The sequence below is a fragment of the Clytia hemisphaerica genome, unplaced genomic scaffold, assembly GCF_902728285.1.
Source record: "Clytia hemisphaerica strain Z4C2 unplaced genomic scaffold, Clytia hemisphaerica genome assembly, whole genome shotgun sequence".
Taxonomy (NCBI): Eukaryota; Metazoa; Cnidaria; class Hydrozoa; order Leptothecata; family Clytiidae; genus Clytia; species Clytia hemisphaerica.
The window spans coordinates 1,327,571-1,349,857 of NW_027103839.1; the positions used below are offsets into that span (position 1 = coordinate 1,327,571).

General features: G+C 35.4%; 1 protein-coding gene across 3 annotated transcripts; it reads left to right on the forward strand.

Moving 5' to 3' along the window:
* The first annotated feature begins 20 nt into the window (after positions 1-20).
* LOC136807413 (U2 small nuclear ribonucleoprotein auxiliary factor 35 kDa subunit-related protein 2-like) lies at positions 21-19,079 on the forward strand. 3 transcript variants are annotated; one of them, XM_067063995.1, is made up of 17 exons: positions 21-282; positions 4,842-4,933; positions 5,057-5,090; positions 5,780-5,821; positions 5,943-6,051; positions 7,127-7,192; positions 8,401-8,448; positions 9,618-9,833; positions 10,064-10,119; positions 10,274-10,394; positions 10,682-10,774; positions 11,166-11,221; positions 11,540-11,649; positions 13,399-13,651; positions 16,670-16,744; positions 18,040-18,171; positions 18,279-19,079. In XM_067063995.1, exons 1-17 carry the CDS (start codon positions 203-205, stop codon positions 18,445-18,447), a joined length of 1,752 nt encoding a protein of 583 aa, XP_066920096.1. In that variant the 5' UTR covers positions 21-202; the 3' UTR covers positions 18,448-19,079. The 3 variants fall into 3 exon arrangements, with proteins under 3 accessions (XP_066920096.1, XP_066920097.1, XP_066920098.1); XM_067063996.1 differs by having other exon boundaries at positions 201-290; XM_067063997.1 differs by lacking the exons at positions 21-282; positions 4,842-4,933; positions 5,057-5,090; positions 5,780-5,821 and adding an exon at positions 7,634-7,661 and having other exon boundaries at positions 5,962-6,051.
* Positions 19,080-22,287: the final 3,208 nt, after the last annotated feature.

Sequence of the window (22,287 nt, forward strand, 5' to 3'; positions counted from 1 at the left end):
GCATTTTCAGCAAGAACCCTTTATGTGTCAGAAGTACGTTTTCAATCGAGTAACGCTGCTTGTTATGATCTAAAATCTGAGACGTACTTTAAAAAAAGGCGTTCATCTAAGGATCAGGAATTCCCTACTGTTAAAAAAGTAGGTACAGTACTTTGAACCAAAAGAACTTTTCGTCGTTTCAAGCATGGCTGTCACATGAAGAATGACATCAGAATCAGCTAGCTCAATTCACGATGATGTAAACAAAACTATTGAAACTACTGCAGTTATTAGAAAATTAAGGTATAAATGTATCCTTTGCAAAATTTACTCAAAAGAAAGAGGATGTTTATTTTTTTAATTACACTTCTTTTATAAGAACAATTTTATTTTATAACAACAATGAAAAGCGGTTTGCGTGATGGCGTGATTAGGGATTTTTTTTGGCGTGATGGCGTGATCAAGATTTTGGCGTGATGCGTGATAGGGCAAAAATTTGAGGCGTCATGCGTGATTTGGGCTATTTTTCGCTATTTTTTGCGTGATGACAAATTTTAGTGATTTTCGTGATGCGTGATGGAGAAAATTCTTTTGCGTGATGGCGTGATTAGGGGTGCCGCTGGGGGGGCCTCCTTAATAGCGGGACAAATTCAAATTTGACCAAATTTGACTGATTTTCTGATTTTTCCGACCCTTTAGCGCCTAGCGGAACTTTGGAAGTCCAGAAAAGGCGTTGTGGTATAGTGGACATCAACCTTGATTCCTGTACAGACGACCAAGGCTCGATTCCCACACTCTTGGCAAGTGAACAAACCTTTGCCCAGGTCAACCCATGCCATGTGAGGGGAATTGGGTAGTCAGTTCAAGGTGCTGACAGGATGCTTACTCAAAGTATCTATCAGTTAGTCACACTAGCGTCCTGCCAAAATGCGTATCAAAGATTAATGCTGCGAAAGCGCTGTATCGTTTAGCTACTTGACTTGCAAGCAAAAAATGCATCGCAAAACTTCCAAAGTGATTCATGAAATTTGAGCCATAGATAAAAAAATTTGAGCCAAGCCAACCTCGAAAAGTAATTTGAAGATCAACTTCCCAAGAAAAAGATCTACGGGAGAACCCACCTAGATCCCTGCACCGCTGGATAGGCTTTTTCCTGGAAATTTCGTTTGAATGACAAAATTTGGTTGGTTGATACACAGGCCTGGCCATGAATGGCGTGCGCTGGCACACGCGTAAAATGATTTACGAGTGCGAAAATAACAAGACAACAAAAGGTTGAAAAAACTCCAAGGTGTGCGATTTAAGCACTAAAGCACTCTTTGAAAATAATAGCACGCGCGTAATAAAAATTATTTTCAACAATTCAGGTAAACTATAAATAGCTTATATTTGCTTTTCTCTTGTTTTTCCCTTTTTCGTGCCCCAGACTTTCCACAAATCTCTCTTCTCTTTCATTTGATAGTTTTTCTTTTACTTTTGACGTCATAGGTTTTTATCATACAGATTTGTGAAAGGCTTCTCTTTTCTCTTTTATTTGATGGTTTTTCTTTTACTTTTGACGTCATAGCCTTTTATACAGATTATGTCTGATCTTTCTTTGTGTATAGAAGAAAGAAAAACATTTTACTTTGTGTTTACACAAGCTTTGCATAATAAATTAGTTAAAGAGTGGTTGGAGACTAGAGTATTTTTACATGAACACGTTATTATATTTATAACATCCCTGTCTCAGTGATTCGGTCCCAGCGTTGTTTTAACGTTCATCTAATGTTCTATGGACGTTATGAATGTTAGATGGACATTGATACAACGTTATGTGCCAGCTGAAAATTGTTCAATCGTTATAATAAAGAGAATAAGTTGTTAGTTAGCGGATAGTTAGCATTAGCCTGAGAGACTCCATACCATGAGTAGACCCCTTCTGAGATATAGATATGATCAATTTCTTATACTAATTAGTCAATATTAGTAGCACGTCATAAAAGTTTTAGGCGTGCGATCGTAGCACACGCACTGTTTTACTCATGGCCAGGCCTGATACACATATCATTTTAAGTTTACAAGTTTTGATTAATTGGGAACTTGAACTTGATTCAGGTAACTCTCATCCTTGCTGTTGCAAATACATCCTGTAGATGACTGATGTTGCTTTTTCTGAAAGCTTGATTTCCTAGCGTGACTAACTGTCTATAGTTGCAAGAATGGGCTCCCATAGCCTGGGAATCCAAGCCGAATCAAAACATCAGCCACATGTATTTAGACTTCCAGCCAACAGCCATTTTGTTTTGAAATGAATCTATTTTTTCATTTTCATTTGTTTTCCTTTTTTCTGCAGAGTCAGCTTTTTCCATAAATTATGCGCGCGCATCGAAAATTATCAAACTGACCGCAAAACAATTAGGCTGACCTGCATTGCAGGGGAAATTCTCCCTACAGGCGAGTTACCTGCGCCAAGCGTTAAACAAGCAGCAAAAATGTCATAAACTAGACTGTGAACACAGCTTAACACTTGGATTCCCAGGCTAGGGCTCCCAGAGCCTCCTGTGACTCAACCATAACAGATAGAATAGATTGATACCCTTAATAAGGGCGGCCATACCATACCCTCCATTTGCATTTTAAAATATTTTCTAGCCTCAGAAATAATTTTTTGCTAGTGGTGGTCAGAAATTCTAATGAAAATCCATGTACTTTCCCAAAATGCGTCGGAAATTCCATTCTTTTTTGCCTTTTTTAATTCAATTGCCTTAGAAATTCATATGTTTTCTTCTCTTGCCTTGGAAAATTTTGAATTTTGATGAAAACTTTTGCCCTTTGAAATCCTGTGTCGTCCACCCCTGTTATAGACAAATTCTGGAATGGCCCATTCAAGCCAAACTCGTCAGTAAAAGCCGCTGTAAATCAGGGGGTTCAGATCAATAGTTTTATTTGATCATTTTGCTGGGGAGAATAATTTATCGTCAGCCGAATAAGGATTATTCTTGTATCTTTGCTGTTGATTTTTCAGCTTGAGTTCATGTCTAATATTATTGTTTTTTGGAGTGCTTGTTCTACTTTGAAATCGGGTAACTTACATCAGTGGAGGGAAACTTGCATTGCCATCAAATGAACGTTCCTGGTCGTTCACTGTTATTTACTAGTTTAGGAGTGTCTTAAAACGTTCAGAAACATTGCAGAACGTTCCTGTACGTTCCCGAACGTTCTTAGAACTTTCTTGAGTATTCTGGAACATTCCTGAGCGTTCCAAAATGTTCCTGAACGTTCTGTAACAATATAGAACGTTCTGGAACGTTACAGGAACGCTATGGAACGTTCTTGAACATGCGCTAACGTTTGAGAACGTTCCATTTCATTTGTATATACTTGAAATCGCTTTTGATGACACATTTTTGTTTGAAATTTACTCCAGCTCTTTTTTTCTATTGATTTCCATGTTACCACAGAATTTCTCTGAAATAAACAAAAGAAAAACAACTGGAGTAAATGTCAATCAAAATGGTAGTACAATTCCCAAAATGACTATTATCAAAGTCCGATTTTCCAATAGGGCTACTAAGAAAAGTTTATCAAAACCCCATGTACAGTTTTAAAAGTGGAAACTCGTTATATGGAGCCCAATGTAGAAATTTTCTTCATCATACAAAATAAAAGATAACATCTGAAAGGTTTAGATTAACTTACAGCCAGATGTGTAAATGATAGCCAAGCATGCCAATCTTTCAATGGATTTTACCATTCCTCTCTGGTGGGAAATTGACCATTTTATAAGTTGGTAAACACAATCTATCAGTTTCTTTAACTAGTTGAAAGAAAATGCCAATCCCTTATTTGAATCAAATGTAATTGAGCAGTTCGTTTTTTGTAAAATTATAGACACTTTTGAGTTCTTAATGAAAAATTATCAAAAACCTGGGGGAAAACCTGAAAATTCCCATTTTTTCCTTCTGAAGGCTAAATTTAAGGAAAACCCCTGAAGGGTTTTAAATTGGTGAATCTGTTTATCTCCATTTTTGACCAAAATTTTCTAATTTTCAAACAACATCCTGCAAACCTAGAACCGTTGACATTAGAGAGTCTTAGAAGATTATGTAAAGATAATTCTTTCTTGCATTTAAGGGTTCCCTAGTCTGCTACTAGCGCTGGCCAAAATGGAAAATGATCAATTTTTTGAGAAAAAAGTCCTAATAGTCCATTTTATATAAACTCTTTCTTTTAGGAAAAAAAAGAATCAATATCTAAAATTTAATCAAAAATACAAAAGATTGACTATCATGATAATTGAAAATGCCAAAAAAGAAAATTGATGTTCCTGAGAAGAGGGCAATATCACTGCGGTATAGAGACACATTTTTGCTGGCAAACAAAGCAATTTCTGAGGAAATTAGACAGAGACCAAGTACAAGCACTTCCAGAGATTCTTCTACTTCAAGATATAACATTGAAAATAAAAAATCAAACAAATCAGAGAATGAGAGCCAAACAAGTGTTGTTTGTTCAATAACATGAAATAATAGCTGGCGAGGAATGAAAACTGTTTTATTTAATACATCATGATTAAAAGTGCAAGAAAAGACTTCTGAATTATTCCCTTTTGCATTAAAATTCAACATTTTCATTAGATTTATGGAGTGTAATATATATTTTATGAAAAGTGATATAATATAAATTTATCGTATCAGTTTTATAAGAGCTAATGGTGTATGCATAGTTTGTGTAAATTTTGTTAATATAATTCTTCAGTCAAGTTAATACACATGCAAGATGAAGAATAGTAATGGAGTATTTTTAGTCTTCAAGTTTAACTTCATTTAACATAATTCTTTCTCCTTTGAATCTTTGACCCTTAACTCTCTCGTCCACAGTCATAAGAAGTGGAGAAGACAACTGAAGAAAGATCGCCGGAAGATTGCACGCAAGGAATTGGCCCAAAAGAAAGAAACAGAAGAAAAAGAAGGTATTTATTTCATTCTAGTCCTATTTATTCCATTTTAGTTTGAAAATTAATGTAAAATGTTTTTCATATATTCTATAATTGTTCAACATATTCTTGAATACTATCTATTCTTCTGCTTTATAGAACAAAGAAAAATGAATGCTGATCCTGAATACCAGTATGTTGTTTTATGACTTGTTTGATGTACTGTACATTAAACTACTCGATATTCTAAAATGCAGGGATTAGCGAAACGTTGAGGAAAAAGTAGTAATTGATGAAATGATTATATTTTTCCAAATTTTTCAATTGGATGACATCATTTAGTTCATCTTTTGCCATCTTTTACACATCAATTCAAACAAAAGAAAGAAGGACTTTCCCTCTACCTCACACAGCACTAGTTCAAATTGGAAAAGTTGTCTTGTCAATTTGCCTTGCCAGCATACAGTGAGTCCCAAAAATGCGGGCAAATATTTATACAAAGTAAAAACCTCTAAACATATGATCTTACTCTAAGGTGCCAAATAAACCCCCCCCCCCGGCAATTACGTCCCCCCCCCCCCCGTCCCCCCCCCCCCCGTTTATTGAAATCTCAAAAATTTTCCAACCCCCCCCGTTTATTTGGCACCTAAGAGTAACTGGGCTTAGAATAATTGAAATAAGATTAAAATTCTTTCTTCAATCCAAAGATATACCATTCAAAAGATGACTGAATAGTTTATTGAGATTGAAATATTGAAGTATAAGTCATAAAATTTTGCACAGATTTTGAGGATTTTACCTTATATAGAAAATTATTTGCTTTTTTCGGGATACGCTGTAAGCTGTGGACCTTGTATACCATATGTTATCATTGTTTTTTAGGGAAAACCTCAAAGTCAAGCAAGAACAAGATTATGAAAGAAGGTGAAAAATTACATTTTAAATTCAGGGATGTGCAGGGAAAATTTAAAAGAAACAAGTGAAGACTTTATGATAATCTTTATGATTTAAACCATCAATGTTTAAGGATTTCTTTTCTACTCAGGGAGCGAGAGCATCAACAATGGATAGAGAGAGAAAATGAGCAAGTTGGTGATTTTCGAAGGAGGCGCGAAGAAGAAGACGAAAAACAACGCCTTAGAGAGGAATCTGAGGTAAGTTTAACTCTTTAAATATACCTCCAGGTATCTCACACCCCCTTCACCCTGTTATTTAGATATTTGAGTTTTAAAGAAAGTGCCTCAATTTGTTCTTGAAAGTATGTATTATAAGAACTAGTATATAATTTTTTCCAATATCATGCAAAGTTTGTCAGTTAGGAACATTTGGCGAGTTCCTGTACGCGACCGCGATCTAAAAAATCATAACAACGCTCATTAAAAAATGAAGTTCGTGTCTTTTCGCACTTTTTTTAGCCTAGACGACGTAGCAAACATAGTAAATGTAAGCACACTGTGCTTTTAATTGGCTGAAGTTATTTTTTGCGTCGGAAAACTTTTTTCAAACTTTCAGCAATGATTGACCAAACTGTTACAATGGAAATTATCCAGCGCATTTTTTATCTTATCTTCTTAATATTCAATGAAGCACTCAAAGTTTACTGAATTTAAGCACATAAGATATTCTTATAATTATTGATATTCACTAAAACACCGTTCGTTGTGCGCTGCGATGGAGTGTATGACGTAACTCGCGCGGTAACTAACTCGTTTTTTGTTGGAAGATCATATTGGGCGTTTTGGCGTTACCACCCTCGAAGCTAGCGGGCGCCCCTGTCTTTCCGCAACTCTTTCCACCATTTTAGATGGCCATAACAATAGATCCAAAAGGGCGCCATAATCTTGGAAGATAATTTGTTTTGGTCTCCAGCTTTGGGAAGTAGCAATGTTTTTGGTTGTTATTGATGGAAAATAGTAAGAAACTTAAAGTTTACAAGTGGCATTTAGTTTTTGCTGGCTTATAGAATGGCAGGATCCTGGATGGTTTCCCTAACTGTTTGTGTTTGGGAAGAACACTAATTGATGGCAGTTTTGTTTTCTCAGAGAGAAATTAGTATTTGCGCACAAAGTTGAAGTTGTCATAAAGGGAGGGGTAGAACCCCTTTCCACACTACTACTTTGAACACTCTGATAATAACAGATCCACTCTAAATTGAAAATTCTCAATACGTCTGTTTGTGTTATATGACTGATCTCACTTTTTGTTTTCATTGTTCATGTTTTCTTTCAGCAAAAGATAAGAGATGAATGGGAGAGTAAAGAAAAAGCTGATCGAGAGGCAAATGATCGTAAACAGGTTTGTAGAACATTTTATGTGTGTGTTTTTTTTTCATAGCACAAACAAGTTTTTTTTAAAGCCACCCTTGTTTTAAAATTGATATATGCTTCATTTATAGAAATTACTAAATAATATTAATATGATTACTTCATACATTGTAATCTTTTTGATTGGAAAAAGTTGTTTTTGTATGGAAAGGACAGCAAGATTTCCATCAAAGAGTATCTTTTCAAGTAAATTATTAAAGGTTCTGTCAACCAGAGCCAGGCATTGCTTTCCTCATATCAAGAAGTATAATTTGTAAAAGTTTGATCTCAAAATGATGCTTTAGGTTTCTGTAATATTTATTTCTTCTTTAGGAATTATTTGTAAAAATGCTTTCCCATATTAAATTAGGCTTTATTTCACCTTAACTCGTCAGTCTCTTTTTAAGTGAAATAACTAATAATTACATTGTAGAGGTTTCGGTTATGGAGCACACAAAAGGGTGAACATTCTTGCTAAAATATCCAAGTTGAGACCTTACAATAGCAGTAATATATTATTGTTGTTGTTTTTATTATTAAACTTGATTTTAGAATAGAAAATCTGACTAAGTACGCCATGGATGTGGTTTCAAGCAGTACTAAAATATACAATCATTATGCTATTTATTAAGGCCAGCTTGGGTAATTTACGTCATTTTAAACAATACTTGTCTAGCATTTAAATAGGAAAAGCACTTTCATATAATTATGTCTCAAAGATTTATGTTTGTTATTTTAAGAAATTTATTAAATTTGATAAAAGTCAAAGTCATTATTTCGTCGCATCAAAAGCTTTAAGTCCATTTTTTGGAACATTGAGTTATGACCATACCGATATTTTATACCCCATTCTTTGCCGATTTTTTGGCTTAAATCCATTAAAAACCAACCTAAAATGGCCTAATTTTAAGCTTTTAGAAAAATAGGAATGTTACTTTTCACTTTATTTTCAGGGTAAAAAAGCCGTAAGTCACATAAGTTTAGGGCAAAAAAGTCTCAAGTCTAGCGTGGAAACAATTTTTTTAACACAAAAATATTTCAAATGTTAAATGGGTTTTCAGGATTTAAGGAAAAATTATTTAAAGTCGATTTTCTCAAAAGAACAAAAATGGACTTAAAGCTTTTTTATTTTGATGCGACAATTTGCTTTTGCTTTCAAAATTTCAAATATTATCACTATTACTCATTTTTACTTTTAAGGTTATGCTTGACTCTGAGATGGAGAAACTTGACCAGCAGAACGATAGGGTAAGTCCCAAGTAACTACATGATCAAAACGGAAGCGCTCAAAAACTACTTTAATGGGATAAACTTTAGCGGGGAATTAAATTTTGTGGATTTCGCGGATTTGGGTGTCATCCGCAAAAATCTGCAAAATTAAGTCCCAATGATGGAAATTTGGAAGGGCCTCTTCCGCGAAATATTTGTGTATTTCAACAACCAACATGCATGATTTGGCAGTAAAAGCCACAAAATCGTAAAAATATTGCCATCGAATAGTGCCTCCCGCAAATATAAGTCCCCGCAAAATTTTTGATTTTCGCAGATAGGCCCAACCGCAAAATTTAATCCCGCGAAAGTTTATCCCATTAAAGTAGCATGATCAGAAATAAGCTACCTTAAATGGATTAATTTTTTCATGGACTTTTTTTGCGAATCAAAAATCTGATATTTTTGCATGAACAAAAATTCAATATTCTTTAATTTTCCAGGTTTTTTTTTTGCAAAAATACTGATTTGAAATAATAGCATTTTTTAACAAAAATTCAGGAGGTGAAATATATTAAAGGTTTTGTTTTAAACTAAGTTGATATCGTTTGCTTACAAATCAATTTTAAATTGCATGCTTTTTCGCATCAAATTGACAAGGATGTGGAGCAATATATATTTTTTTTGTTTATTCAGCACAAAATCAAACACAATATAGCAATAGGACACTGGCCTTATATAAAATAGTTGTCTGATCGTAGTTTGCTTCCCCCTTTTTAACAGGGGGATACCAACTTTTTGGGGGATGGAAATGTAGGGGAGATGGTCAAATAAGAAAGGGGGGGGGGGGTGTTAGGAAATTTTTGGTCAATTTCTTAATCATATACAAATTGTCACATAGCATATTGTTTCTTTCTTGAATTTTTATAAAAAGATCAGAAAGATGCTTATGTTTATACTTTGTTCTATTTTTTTATCATTTTGGGGGTGCATTGAGCAAGTTTCCTTTAAAACAGATTTTCTGTAAAATTAGGGGGGGGGGAAAGATTTCATTACAGAAGGAGAATAGGTATAAAAGGGATGAAATTAACCTATGGGTTTAAGCCCTTTGCAAATGGTCTGATATGAAACAGGAGCAGTTTAGTAAAATATATTTCCTTTAAAACTTCTAGTATTTAAGTTGATCATTGATGTTTGTTTATCTTAAGCATTCAAACTACAACCAACACCGTGATCGCTATGACAATGATGATCAGCATCAACCAGGTCATTATAGAGGTGGATACCGGGGTGGTTATCGTGGTAGAGGAGGTTACAGAGGTGGTTATAGGGGTGGATACAACCAAGCAGATACTAATTACCATGTCCACCCAAATCCACCTGCTGACTGGCAACCGAATGGTGAATTCTTTTTACCAGAGATGGTAAGTGAAATTTCTATGTTCCAAATATTGAGTAGATTCCGATAGAGTGTGGGAAAGTACACAGACATTACATTGCGAGGACAGCATAACAATTCATTCAGTTCGAATGTTAGATTACAAAACGAGGTCTAAGATCCAATAGAGCATCCATTGGTACTGTTGGAATGCATATTTATTATCTATTCTGAAAGCCAGCAGTGAGCGTATATGATATCTGATTTGTTCTACAGGATCCAAGAAATTGCAAATTTTATATCAAAACTGGAGCTTGTCGTTTTGGACAAAGGTTAGTAGAGAAAGTTTGAATTGACAATCTTATCTTTTAGCGGAATTAGCAGCATTTGGTCAATGATATTCAATCTTGTTGACATCAACATGACATTGACCCCAGAAAAACTTGAGCGAATGATTCAAATTTATTTCACATTAAACCTCTATAGGTGTTCAAGAGTTCACTTGAAGTATGACAAAAGTCCAACAGTCATGATACAGAATTTCTTTCAAGACGCAAGATTATCAATGCCTGTATTGAACGAGCAGAATAATGACACTGGCCTTGAGGTTAACTAATTTTAAAATGAAATTTCCATATTAAGCCTCATTTTAGAAATTATACACAATGATTTCGAATCATGTTAAAGTTATTTTGTTTTTATTTGTAATAACACGACCTATGAAAATTTAAATTCATGCTTTCTTTGAAAAAGTTTTGATTCTTTAAGAATTTTTTTCCATAAAAACCATTAAAAAGTACATTTTTTCGTCTGACATAGCACAGATAGAACTTAATAGTCATACCTTACGAAAAATATAACTAATTTGTTTTTCCCAATCATTGTTCAACCTAGTACGACGAGGTCGACATGATCCATGATTTCGAAAAGTTTTATGATGATGTAATCCAAGAATTCAAATCAGCAGGAGAAGTTGTCATGTTTAAGGTATTTCAAAACTTACAATTAAATGGTATCAACAGAACAATCTTACTTACTTAACTTTGTTCAGAGAAAAAAATCTTAAAACCCATGCGTGTGAAATTATCATTTCCTGAAAAACACCCCGAATTTCCAAATGTAATTAAGCAAAATCCTAGTGTTTTTTAAGATTTTTTCATGTGGTTACAAACGACAGTGTTATGAACTTTACAATCGTACACTTCCCCTCGATATACGTTTCAATAATGTTCTTCATTTTTTGGTGTTTCAAATGTCAATTTGTTTTTGATAGGTGCATTAAAATTCGACTCACTTCCCGAAAGGACTCTGCCACCACGACAAATAGGTTGACTTGTCGATTTCAAGACTGACGAATGTTATCTATTTTTCTTTATAGTGTTGTCAAAATTACGTTGCCCATTTACGTGGAAATGTGTATGTCCAATATAAAACGTAAGAATTCATTATTCAGGTGTAATAATTTATTTGGAAGTGTGCTTTATAGAAGACAGGCTCAGTTATGCTTTTAAGCTTATTTTAGAATCAAGCTCATTATTCTTGTGATATGCTTAGTTTTCCGAAGAAAAAAAATTGGTTCATTTAAAATCGAAAAGAAAAAACGAACCTCCCCAAGAAAAAACCCAGAATAATAACCAATGTTCAAAGCTTGTAAGCGTTATGCTTATAAAAACATGTAAAGGTTTTACCTATTTTGTTACGTTGAATTTCTTTTAATTGTAAGTTGTTAACTTAATGCATTATTTTTCATAGAGCTGAAGAAGCAAAGGAAGCCATTAAATTATTCAACGGAAGATATTATGCTGGTCGTATGTTGACTGTTGAACAAAGCCCAATCACTAATTGGAGATCATCTATTTGTGGTTAGAATATATTGTGTTCACATTTTTTCACCAATTTTCAGGTCAGGCCTGGGGTCGCTTAGCATTCTTGCTCATTGAAAAATTTACTTTGCCCCCACCTGATATTATACAAATATTTTTGCTTATTGGGTCAAGGACTATCGTTTGCAATAATTAGATTATCTAAAACGCTTTTACTTTACGAGATAGTGAAAAAAATTGCTAATTTCAGGGCTCGTGCCTTAGTTAGCAACATGATTGCTTATAAAAATGTGTATTATCTTTTTAAGGACAGAACTTAAAGAAGCAAAGTTATTTATTTGGATTTTCGTGTATTTTTTAAGGCTTAGATTTAGGTCTAGACACTACGGAATGATTTTCGCTTTGGATCAAAGAAGGCGATTCGGACCAACTTGAATTGTGTTTCCGTCTTAGCAATTACAAAAAGAGGCTATTGCTTCTCTTTTTTTTTTTTCTACAAAATTTGAAGAATCTATAGCATAATGTAATGTTCTGTCAGACACGAAAAACTTTTTCATTACTTTGACCCATGAAAATTTTTTCAAAATGGTGAAACGATTCCTTTTTGGACCTACCCCGGTGGGGTAGAGGTCCTTTAAATTAACCGATGTCCGTCCGTTCGTTCGTTCGTCTGTTCGTTCGTCCGTCTGTTACCAGCTTTTCTCAGGATTGGCTCATTAGTTTTTTTTTATTTTTGGCACAATGATGCAAAATGGTAATGCCCAAAATGTGACGGAGCCCGATTTTCGAAAAAAAATTATTTCCGGCCGAAAATGCCGGAAATATGCCGGAAAAACCGGTTTTTTGGCATTTTCTCAAGATTTCATCATTAGTTTTTTCTGATTTTTTGCACAAAAGATGCGTATTAGCAATGTCCAAAACTTGGCCGAGTCCGATTTTTGAGAAAAAATTTTTTCCGGTCGAAAATGCCGGAAATATGCCGGAAATCGCCATTTTTGCAGATTTTCGTCGGACTTTTTCCTTATATTTCGTTGTTTTTTCACACAAAAACATTATTAATAGCAATGCCCACCATGAAGCATGGTTCAATCGTCAATAGAACTGAGTTTTGAAGCCGGCGGAACTTTCTAAAAATCGCCGGTGCAGCCCATTTTCGCCGGAAAAACGGTATTTCTTGATTTTCTCGAGCTGTACTTTATATTTTTTTATGAAATTTTGCACACTGATGCAAAATGATAATTCCTAAAATGTGACGGAGCCCGATTTTGGAAGAAAAAAATTTTTCCGGCCGAAAATGCCGGAAATATGCCGGAAAAACTGTTTATTTGGCATTTTTTTGAAATTTTATCACTAGTTTTTTCTGATTTTTTGCTCAAAGATGCCTAATAACAATGCCCAAAACATGGCCGAGTCCGATTTTTGAGAAAAAATTTTTTCCGGCCGAAAATGCCGGAAATATGCCGGAAATCGCCGTTTTTGCAGATTTGAATTGGGCTTTTTTTATACATTTCTTTGTTTTTTCACTTAAAAAATTATTGATAACAATGCCACCATCAAGCATGATTCAATTGTCAATAAAACTTTTGCAATTTTGCAACCGGAACTTTCTATTTCTTTTTTCCCTAAACCCCTCCCCCCCATCAACAATCAATAATGACATTTAATGCATTTTCGCTAAGCGCTATATTTTTTTAATGATTGTTTTTCTCCTTATTGCTATCTAAGTTTCATCATCAGGTAGGTCCATTCAGCATGTTGCTTGTTATTACTATGTTGTCTCATTTATAGGGCTGTTTGACAAACGGCTTTGTCCTCGGGGCAGCGCATGCAATTTTCTTCACGTCTTCCGCAATCCGAAAAACGCATACTCCGTTCCAAATCGGACAGATTTTGACCCGGAACGAGCCTTTCGATCTGGTGGTTACGATCCACGTTTCGTCAACCCGAAACATCCAGTTTTCCAATATTACAGTCAGCGTGATGCTTACGGATATCGGAGCTCGGATGTCAGCAAAGGGAAATCGGCTGATTATGGTTACGGGTACGTAAATAATAGAATTTTATAAAGTCAGATCGGTGTCAAAATCAAAACGTCGGGCCGTAATGTCAAACTGTCAGATCGTCGGGTCGAACCGTCGGGTCGTAATGTCAAAAGGTCAGGTCGTCGGGTCGAACCGTCGGGTCGTAATATCAAAGGGTCGGGTCGTAATGTCAAAAGGTCAGGTCGTAATATCAAAGGGTCGGGTCGTAATATCAAAGGGTCAGGTCGTGATGTCAAAAGGTCGGGTCGTAATATCGAACGGTCGGATCGAAGCGTCGAGCCAGACCGCCGGGATCCAATGCCGGTTTATCGGGATATTTAACATCGTTCTGTAAAATATTTTTTAAAGGGATAATCCAATACTACGCAAATCAAAATATTATGGTCACGTGTCTGGAATTTGATTGGTCGAGCGCGATAAAAGGTTACAATTTGATTGGTCGAACGGGATTTTCACTTTCGTTTTCGTAATCTAAACAAACCGAAATATACTTTGCGACATAAAAAAGTTCGAAGTTGGGAGGGGAATGAAAAAATCTTTCGTTGTAATTTCTTCTGTCTTGTATCATACTTATATGAAGGAAATTTTCTGTTTTGCTATGCCAAAATTGATTCACAAATGTAAATACTACACAAGAGTTTTTCTATACACAAAGAGATTGTGAGATGAGAAGATATAAACAGTTCTTTTTTGTTTTCCTGTGTTCTTTGTGTTTCATCAAGAGCAGATGAACAAAATAACAAATAGTAAATAAAGGATAAAACATTTTTTGAAAAAAAATAACATCACATTTCAAAATTCCTGTATATACATTTGGATTTTGAAAACTATATAAAGTATTTACAAATACTTTATGGCTTCACTTTTAACAAGAGTGATGCAAAAGTATTAGAATAATAATATGACCTCCTTTTTAAAGTTGCCTTCCAAAATATTTCTTTCCATTCAAAAAAAAATTCTCAATTAAAGCACCCTTAGAATTTTTCACACAGTAGCACTTCATAGGGAAAGAAGTTGCCAAGTAAATAAAATTTTATCAAAACTGTTGGTGAAAAAATACTTCCTTTTTTTAGTAGAAAATGTTTTTAATATCTTAAAATGTTATCATTGAGTATATGTATTTATCTTCACTTCATACAACATCAGTCACAATATTCCACATTCACTCAAGTTAACAACGTAAATAAAATGTCAACAGTTCTTCTTACAGCAGCATATCCATACCACTGTAAAAAATGCAGCTATGTCCATCCATCACGAAACAAACCGGTACATGAAAAATATGTTCAACTGTTCCCAAATCATAACATGTACGAGGACTTTCAAAAAGGGTGCAGAGATATGTATGTAGCTTCAGAGTCAAACCATGCCAGAAGCACAAGAAGACAAAGTCCCTTAATCGATGATTTGATCTTAATTTTCAATGATAGTCACAGGATTTTAAATTTAATCAAATCAATGTGTCCTACTGCTACTTCCTCAACATTATTATTTCATAAAATTCCAAATCAGTACAATATGATGCTCAGAACCAGAGTTTTTCGTTCATCGTAGAGTTACTTTTCACTTCATTTTATTTGGTTCGTGCAAAATCTCACGATACACTGCTTTTATCGAGAAAATAATATCCGCGTTCCATGATTCTATCGAAGTAATCTGAAGTTATGTAGACTACAGTCTCCAGAGTTGATTTTTCAAGTCTTTGGATGAACAAAAATGTCCCATATCTTGAAGTACGAACCACGAAAATCTTCTTTGAAAAAGGCTTTCATGTCTTGATGAGTTTCATTCACTTCTCAGATCCATATATGCACACTTTCGAGAGATGAACAAGTCTTTCTTGTCTCTTGTTGATGAGTTTCATTTCACTTCTCAGATCCATAAGCACACTTTCGAGAGAAAATAGAAGTCTCTTTCTCCTCTTGAGTGTTCAAAATTGACTACATTGTTATTTAACTGAAAGAAGCAAGAGAAGAGATAGTTCTGTATAAATTGGTTAGAAAAAGAATTCAGCCTTGTTGGAAATATCTTCTTGTATCTTATTCAGCATCATAGAAAAATAAACATTGAAACTTTGCACAAAGATAGTTGAATAAGAACACTTCATGATTTTGATAATATAAACATGTTATAGACACCTGAAAGTATATTTAATCAGTGGTAAAAATATAAACATTTCACTGATCAAATTATTTCGCTTCCATTTTGCTTCCACTTTTGTTCTTAGTATTATAGTATTTAGTTTATAGTATTCTGCGGAACGAGATTTTAACTAATCTGATAAGCCCGATAAACCCGATAATCCGGCATTGTATCCCGGCAGTTTAACCCGGCAGTCTGGCTCGAGGCTACGACCCGACCTTTTGATATTACGACCTGACCCTTTGATATTACGACCTGACCTTTTGACATTACGACCCGACGGTTCGACCCGACAATCTGACAGTTTGACATTACGGCCTGACGGTTCGGCCCGACGATCTGACGGTTTGATATTACGGCCTGACGGTTCGGCCCGACGATCTGACGGTTTGATATTACGACCCGACGGTTCGACCCGACGATCTGACAGTTTGACATTACGGCCTGATGGTTCGGCCCGACGATCTGACGGTTTGATATTACGACCCGACGTTTTGATTTTGACACCGATCTGACTTTATAGAATTTGAACTCTAGCTTGGTGTTTGATTTAGCACTCATCCTTAAAACCCTACATATGTCGTTTATTAATAAAGAAAAATAATATATCTAAAAAATTAGAGAGACTTGGATATAACGAGCATTAAATTTTATGCATCGGATTTTATTATTTTATAATGCGTGAATTTCGAAAAAAAAATTGCGTGATTGTGTGAATTGAAGGTCCGCTGTGGGGGGGGGGATCGTCAGGCTTCTGAATAGTTATGAAAAAAAGGTCGACTAAGAAGATGAAGTTGTTAAAACGGAAGATGGGAAGAGGAATGAAATATCATTTTGAATACTAAAGATCTCTACCCTCACATCTTTTTATTCAGGCGGAACACGTGGGATAGCTTGAACAGTAAAAAGTCAAGATCGCGTTCAAGGGATAGAAGAAGGCGTAGGTCAAGGTATGTTAATTTATAGATTTCAAAAAAGAATTATTACAACAACCTGTAAAACAATTACTTTAACCGGATTAATTTTCGCGAGATTAAATTTCGCGAGCTCAAAAATTCGCGAAATTTTTTGGATTTATTTTCGCGAATGAGCCCTTTGAAAAATTTCGCGTGGATTTAATTTCGCGAATGAGCCTTTTCAAAAATTTCGCGTGGATTTAATTTTGCGAAGGGAAGAAATTAAAAAATAAATTACTTCGGTCATCTTTACGATTTTCTTGAAACTTGACAATTTTGCTAATAACAACTATGGTACAAAAATTACAATTCTTTCTCATCATCAAAATTTTCAAAAATGTCAAATGCAGAGCGTTGCTTCTCTGGCAAAACCCACGCATCCTCGTCGTCATCTTCGCCGTTATCTTCTCAAGAGAAAAAGTCCCAAAATGTGGAAGGAAAATGAGGAAAGTGATTAGTCACAATAGATTAGATATTGTCAATTTTAAAGATGTATTATTCATATCATTGTGTCATAAAAGGAAAAAAAGTGAACTAAGAAAAGCAAAATTAAAAAAAAAACCCAGGTGGATTTATTTTCGCGAATGACCCCTTTGAAAAATTTCGCGCCGATTTAATTTCGCGAACGAGCTATCCCAAACGATTTCGCGAGTTTTATTTTCGCGAAAATGGCGAAAATTCGCGAAACCGCGAAATTTAATCTCGCGAAAATTAATCCGGTTAAAGTAATAGACTGTGTAAGTAGGGAAAGTTTTTGAGGTGAATGTTTTTCTCAACTTCAGTTGAGCTAGAATCTGACAATGTCTGCATGTCTGAAAACTTTGGGGCAGCCTGGAGACTTCAAAAATTGTTCGATTTGGCTGAAATTTTGCACACTTAACGTTTCTCATGCAATCTGTTATCGAATCTTTGAAGTTGATTTTAAACTTTCCATTTTAAGTAAGTAAGTTTGCGACCACAGTTGAGGGCGACCGGAAGGCTCCCTTTTCTCTAGCTGTCAACCCAAAGGTAGGAGAGGGCACCACTCCTTTCCCTGGATTTCTCCATTTACCCTTGATCCGTCTCTTTAGTTGCTAAGCATCAAGCCGAGAAGTATCAAGTACTATTTTGGGAATCTTTGGTATGATCCGGCAGGGGATCGAATCTAAAACTTTGCGCATCGTGGCGGGATGCTCTACCTTCGTGTTACGGCCGCTTTTTTTACCGTTTTATATCGGGGCAACAATAACTCAGATATGAACTAAAATCCCAATTAATGTAATTTATCAATTTTATGTGCTTTTCCACAGGTCACGTGGTCGATCACGATCTCGCAGTAGAAGTCGTTCGTCGAGATCCTATTCTCGTAGTCGTTCTCGTTCTCGGTCAAAAAGTCGTCACCGACATCGAAGAAGTCGCTCACGAACTAGAAGTCGTTCAAGGTACGTTTTCTAAACTACTTCTAACTATACTTTACACCTCACTGTATACCAATTATGTTATGTGTATTTTAGGCCTATTTCGATTTAACTCTGATTATCTTTTCCAGGAGTCGATCGCGGTCAAGATCCCATTCGCGGTCGCGCAAGCGACGTAACTCTAGAAGTTCATCAAGGAGCAGTCGATCAAGTCGCCGTCGGAAGGGAAGTCGAAATGATTCCGAAGTTTCTGATACGTCTACTGATTGGTCAGATCTCAGTGATGACCCTATCAAGTGATCAGAATATCGAGATGTGATTGGTTTATTCTAACCTCACGTGGTCTCTGATTGGATGAGACACGAAACAATAGAGAAAAATTGTTTCGGCATATAACATAAGAGACATTGATTTCCCGATGGAGAAGATTGTAACTTCTTGAAATATACAGTGTACAATTTTTCAAGCCATGGGATGAACATTGGCATAATTGAACCATGGAAAAGAGAAGCATATGAAAACATTGATATGAAATAGAAGATTTGAAACAGAGGTGACTTTGTGAAAGACTGTTTTAACAAAATCGTACCTTACAACACTCACAGATTATACTAACGCCCATCAGTAGAACAATCCGTAAATAACATTTTTACATTGCTTTTAAAGTATATTATTCATGATATGCACCACTGCAATGACTTCACGAAATTGTACAATTTTTCTGTTTTTGTTCCACCCAATACGTCACTTTTTCTTTTGCTTAAATGATGTATTGGGTGGAAAATTTTAGACGTTCTTAGAAGACTCTCCAGTGGTGCATCATATCATGAAAATAGGTCATATTTAAAATCTCTGCTAATCTGTTGTTAAATTACAGCTACGAAATTTTTATAAAAATAAAATGTGTGATGATACAAATCGTCACTATAACATCAATATTCTCAAATTGCTATCGTTCGAGGGTTTCTCAATGAAATCGTCGACAAAGGACGAAGGACCCCGGGGGGGGGGTACTAGGGTTGCGAGCTGACGGGGCGGGTGCCGCCCGACTTTCGACTCTTGGACCCTTACCGGGAGTAAAACGGAGAAGAAAAAAAAGAAAAATTTGTGAATTTTACGACCCTCATTGCTATTGGGACTAATTTGACAAATTTTGACCAAGTTTCCGGGGGTAAGAAAGTGACATTTTCCTATTTCTCCGACCCTTAGTGGTACTGAAATTTGATTTTCTGATTTTTCCGACCCTTAGCGGGACTTTGGAAATCCAAAAAAGGTACCCTTAGGGGCGGCACCATACCGTACCCTCAATTTGCTTAAGTACCCCCCGGGCGGCGGACCAACGCCGACTCTCGAAGGACGGCGGACCGACGACGACTCTTGAGAGGAACGGTGACGGACAACGACTCTCGAAGGACGGCGGACCCACACGAAGGACGCGATAATATTTTAAAGACCAGATTAATTAATTAGAATAAATTGAGGACGAATAAAATGAAAGAGAGACTCCCACCATTGAGTTTTAAGCCCGAAGGGCTAGAGTAGAATCTTTAACCTTTCTCAGGCAAGAAAAAGTGAAGCCTTAAAAAATGCGCCGTATTTTTGACAACAGATTGAATCTAGAAATTCCTTTGTTTACGATTGATATTTTTTTCGGAATTTAGCGGTAAATTTTAGTTTCAATCTGTCATTTGTGTAAAAACCAGGCGAGCCGCTCAAGGCCGCGCAACTTTGGTAGGATTTGTTGGCTTCTTATCTGATATTCCGATGGCGGATTGGCGGCCGCCCACGCTAAAGCTCTAAAGGGAGCGGGCCAACTTCCCATCGGAGAGGTAGGAATGATAGTCGGCCTTTACGATGTCCCTCTCCCAACGACTTCCTGGTCGGACGACGACGCTCTCGAAGGACGCCGCCCCGACCCACGACAACCCTCGAAAAGTCGGCGACCCGCATATATTATTTTTGAAAAATGCTGACGCTTGTAGAAATATTAACTTTCGATTTCACACACAGAACATTCCAAAACAAAATGGCTGCTCGCTGGATGCCTTTCGAAAAAGTAAGTGTGCAAAAATGCTCCTATCTGTATGACTGTTTGTTTAGAGGTTTCATATGACATGAAGATCTTTGATTTTAGAGGTTCCTTCATGTTTTGGAGCAAATCTAAGGGAATCAGTAAAATAATTTTGTTTTGATCATAATAAGAAAATAAGGGTGTCAAAAATTAGAAGAGGGATGTATGTCGGATATTAGCAATTAGACCAACTTACGGTATAGCTTCGTAAATAGTGCTGTGTACATCAGTGGTTAGTATTCAATTATCATCCCTTTTATTTTCATTTCTGAAACATTTTTTCCCAATGTGTTAGACAGTTACATCAATATGCCTTCTTACCTGTCTTTAAAAATATAAATAAAAGTAATCACCGAAAAGGACGCGAAAAAAAAAGACATAAGTGTGAGAACAGAGTAATCAAACTCGTTAGAAAAAGTACCATTAGAAGTCATAAAAAATCAACCTGAATAAATGCAATCGAAATCCCAGAGAACTTCATAATTCCCCAAACAACATTACATTACTATGTCAAACTCCCATTACATAAATTTTACAATTACGTCAGAGTAGACTAACGCTCGCCACCGAAGAGGTTTATTTGGAAAGGGTAATTACATTTTATTGTTCGCTTCTATTTTAAAGATTGGCCGGGTTGGAAAAATATGAATTTCTTTGTACATATTTTACCTACCCCAAATATTTAGGAGGCTGAGTTTTAAACAAATGGTCAAGTTGAAACGAACGATAAATGTATCAAGGTCTGTTTTATTTACCCCCTGGTGACTTAACAAAAGAGACTTAACTCGATGTTACAATCCAATTATTGAAAGTTTGTCTCGGCCTTTTTATAATGAGCGAGACATTCGTTCTCTGATTACGCAATTTTCATATTGACATTTTTGAGGCATTTTGATGTAACTGTTAGACCTTTCAGTGAAGTCAAGTTTGAAATTATTCTGCATTAGAAAAATGGTTAAAAGCAGTCAAAATGCAATTTACCTTTACCTCCTGAGTTTGTCTTTGTTATGCTAAAATATAATAAACCTTTGTCATGCTGTGTAATAGACCTTTTCGCCTTTCCATCTGCCATCTTGAATTGTATGCAAAAATAGAGTAGAGGAACGAAAAAGCCGTGGTTGGATTTAGTTGGAATGTATGCAAAACATATGCAAGTTTACACAAAGATTAAAAAGACAACAAAGCATCTTATAAATAAATATTATAATCATTAGAACAATAAAAGATGGAATTTCTTAATCCAAAAAGAAATATTCACAGAACAACAAAAGCCTTTTATAAATTTATTCTTAAAGACATAGCATATTCTGTTTTCATGCCATTAAGAAATTCCGAGAAGACGGAGTACACACATCAAACCTTCAAAACACGCAAACTGAAAAGCAGTAATTATGACGTCACACATTATCTATCTATATATTTCATACTAAAAGGTCCTAGGACCCCATTATCCGTACATTTGTTTGTTAAAAAAAATGAAAAATGAATAAATAAATAAATGAAATGTTAAAGAGCAATAAAATAATCATTATCATTGTTTTGATTTGATCATTTGGCGGCTCTATTCCCAGGAGAATAATTTACAGTCAGCCGAATAAGGATTATTTTTTACCTTCGCTGGTGATTTTTCAGTTTGAGTTTAGGTATGTATAATGTTATGGATTTTTGAAGTGCTTGTTCTAAGAGATGAGCGAATATATTTATTTTAATTTTCAAGAGAAGCAAATTTAATGATTCTTCTACAAGATTACACTTAATATAATGCCAATTATGCATGTAAGTTTTATATTAATACTTTCTTTTTGCATATGTTTTGCATACAATTCAATATGGCGGATGGAAAGGCGAAAAGGTCTATTATAAAAATCTCATCACTACCGTAATTGGTCCTAAATCCGACAGCCCTGCCTAAATCCGATGGGGTCTTTCAAAGATACAAACTAAAATAAAAACAAACCTTTAGCTGTGACGCAATGAAGATACCAAAGTGTCAACTAAACTGAGAGATTTGATACACTGAACCAATTGAACCAAAACATTAATTGCTTCTTATATATACAAAACATAAT

What these genes read in the sequence shown, in the direction of transcription:
- LOC136807413 (XM_067063995.1), top strand. Translation starts at nt 203, where the DNA reads ATGACATCAGAATCAGCTAGCTCAATTCACGATGATGTAAACAAAACT. An exon ending in TTGACCAGCAGAACGATAGG is followed by an intron (nt 8,449 to 9,617) that starts GTAAGTCCCAAG and finishes GTTTATCTTAAG; the next exon opens with CATTCAAACTACAACCAACA. An exon ending in ATAATGACACTGGCCTTGAG is followed by an intron (nt 10,395 to 10,681) that starts GTTAACTAATTT and finishes TGTTCAACCTAG; the next exon opens with TACGACGAGGTCGACATGAT.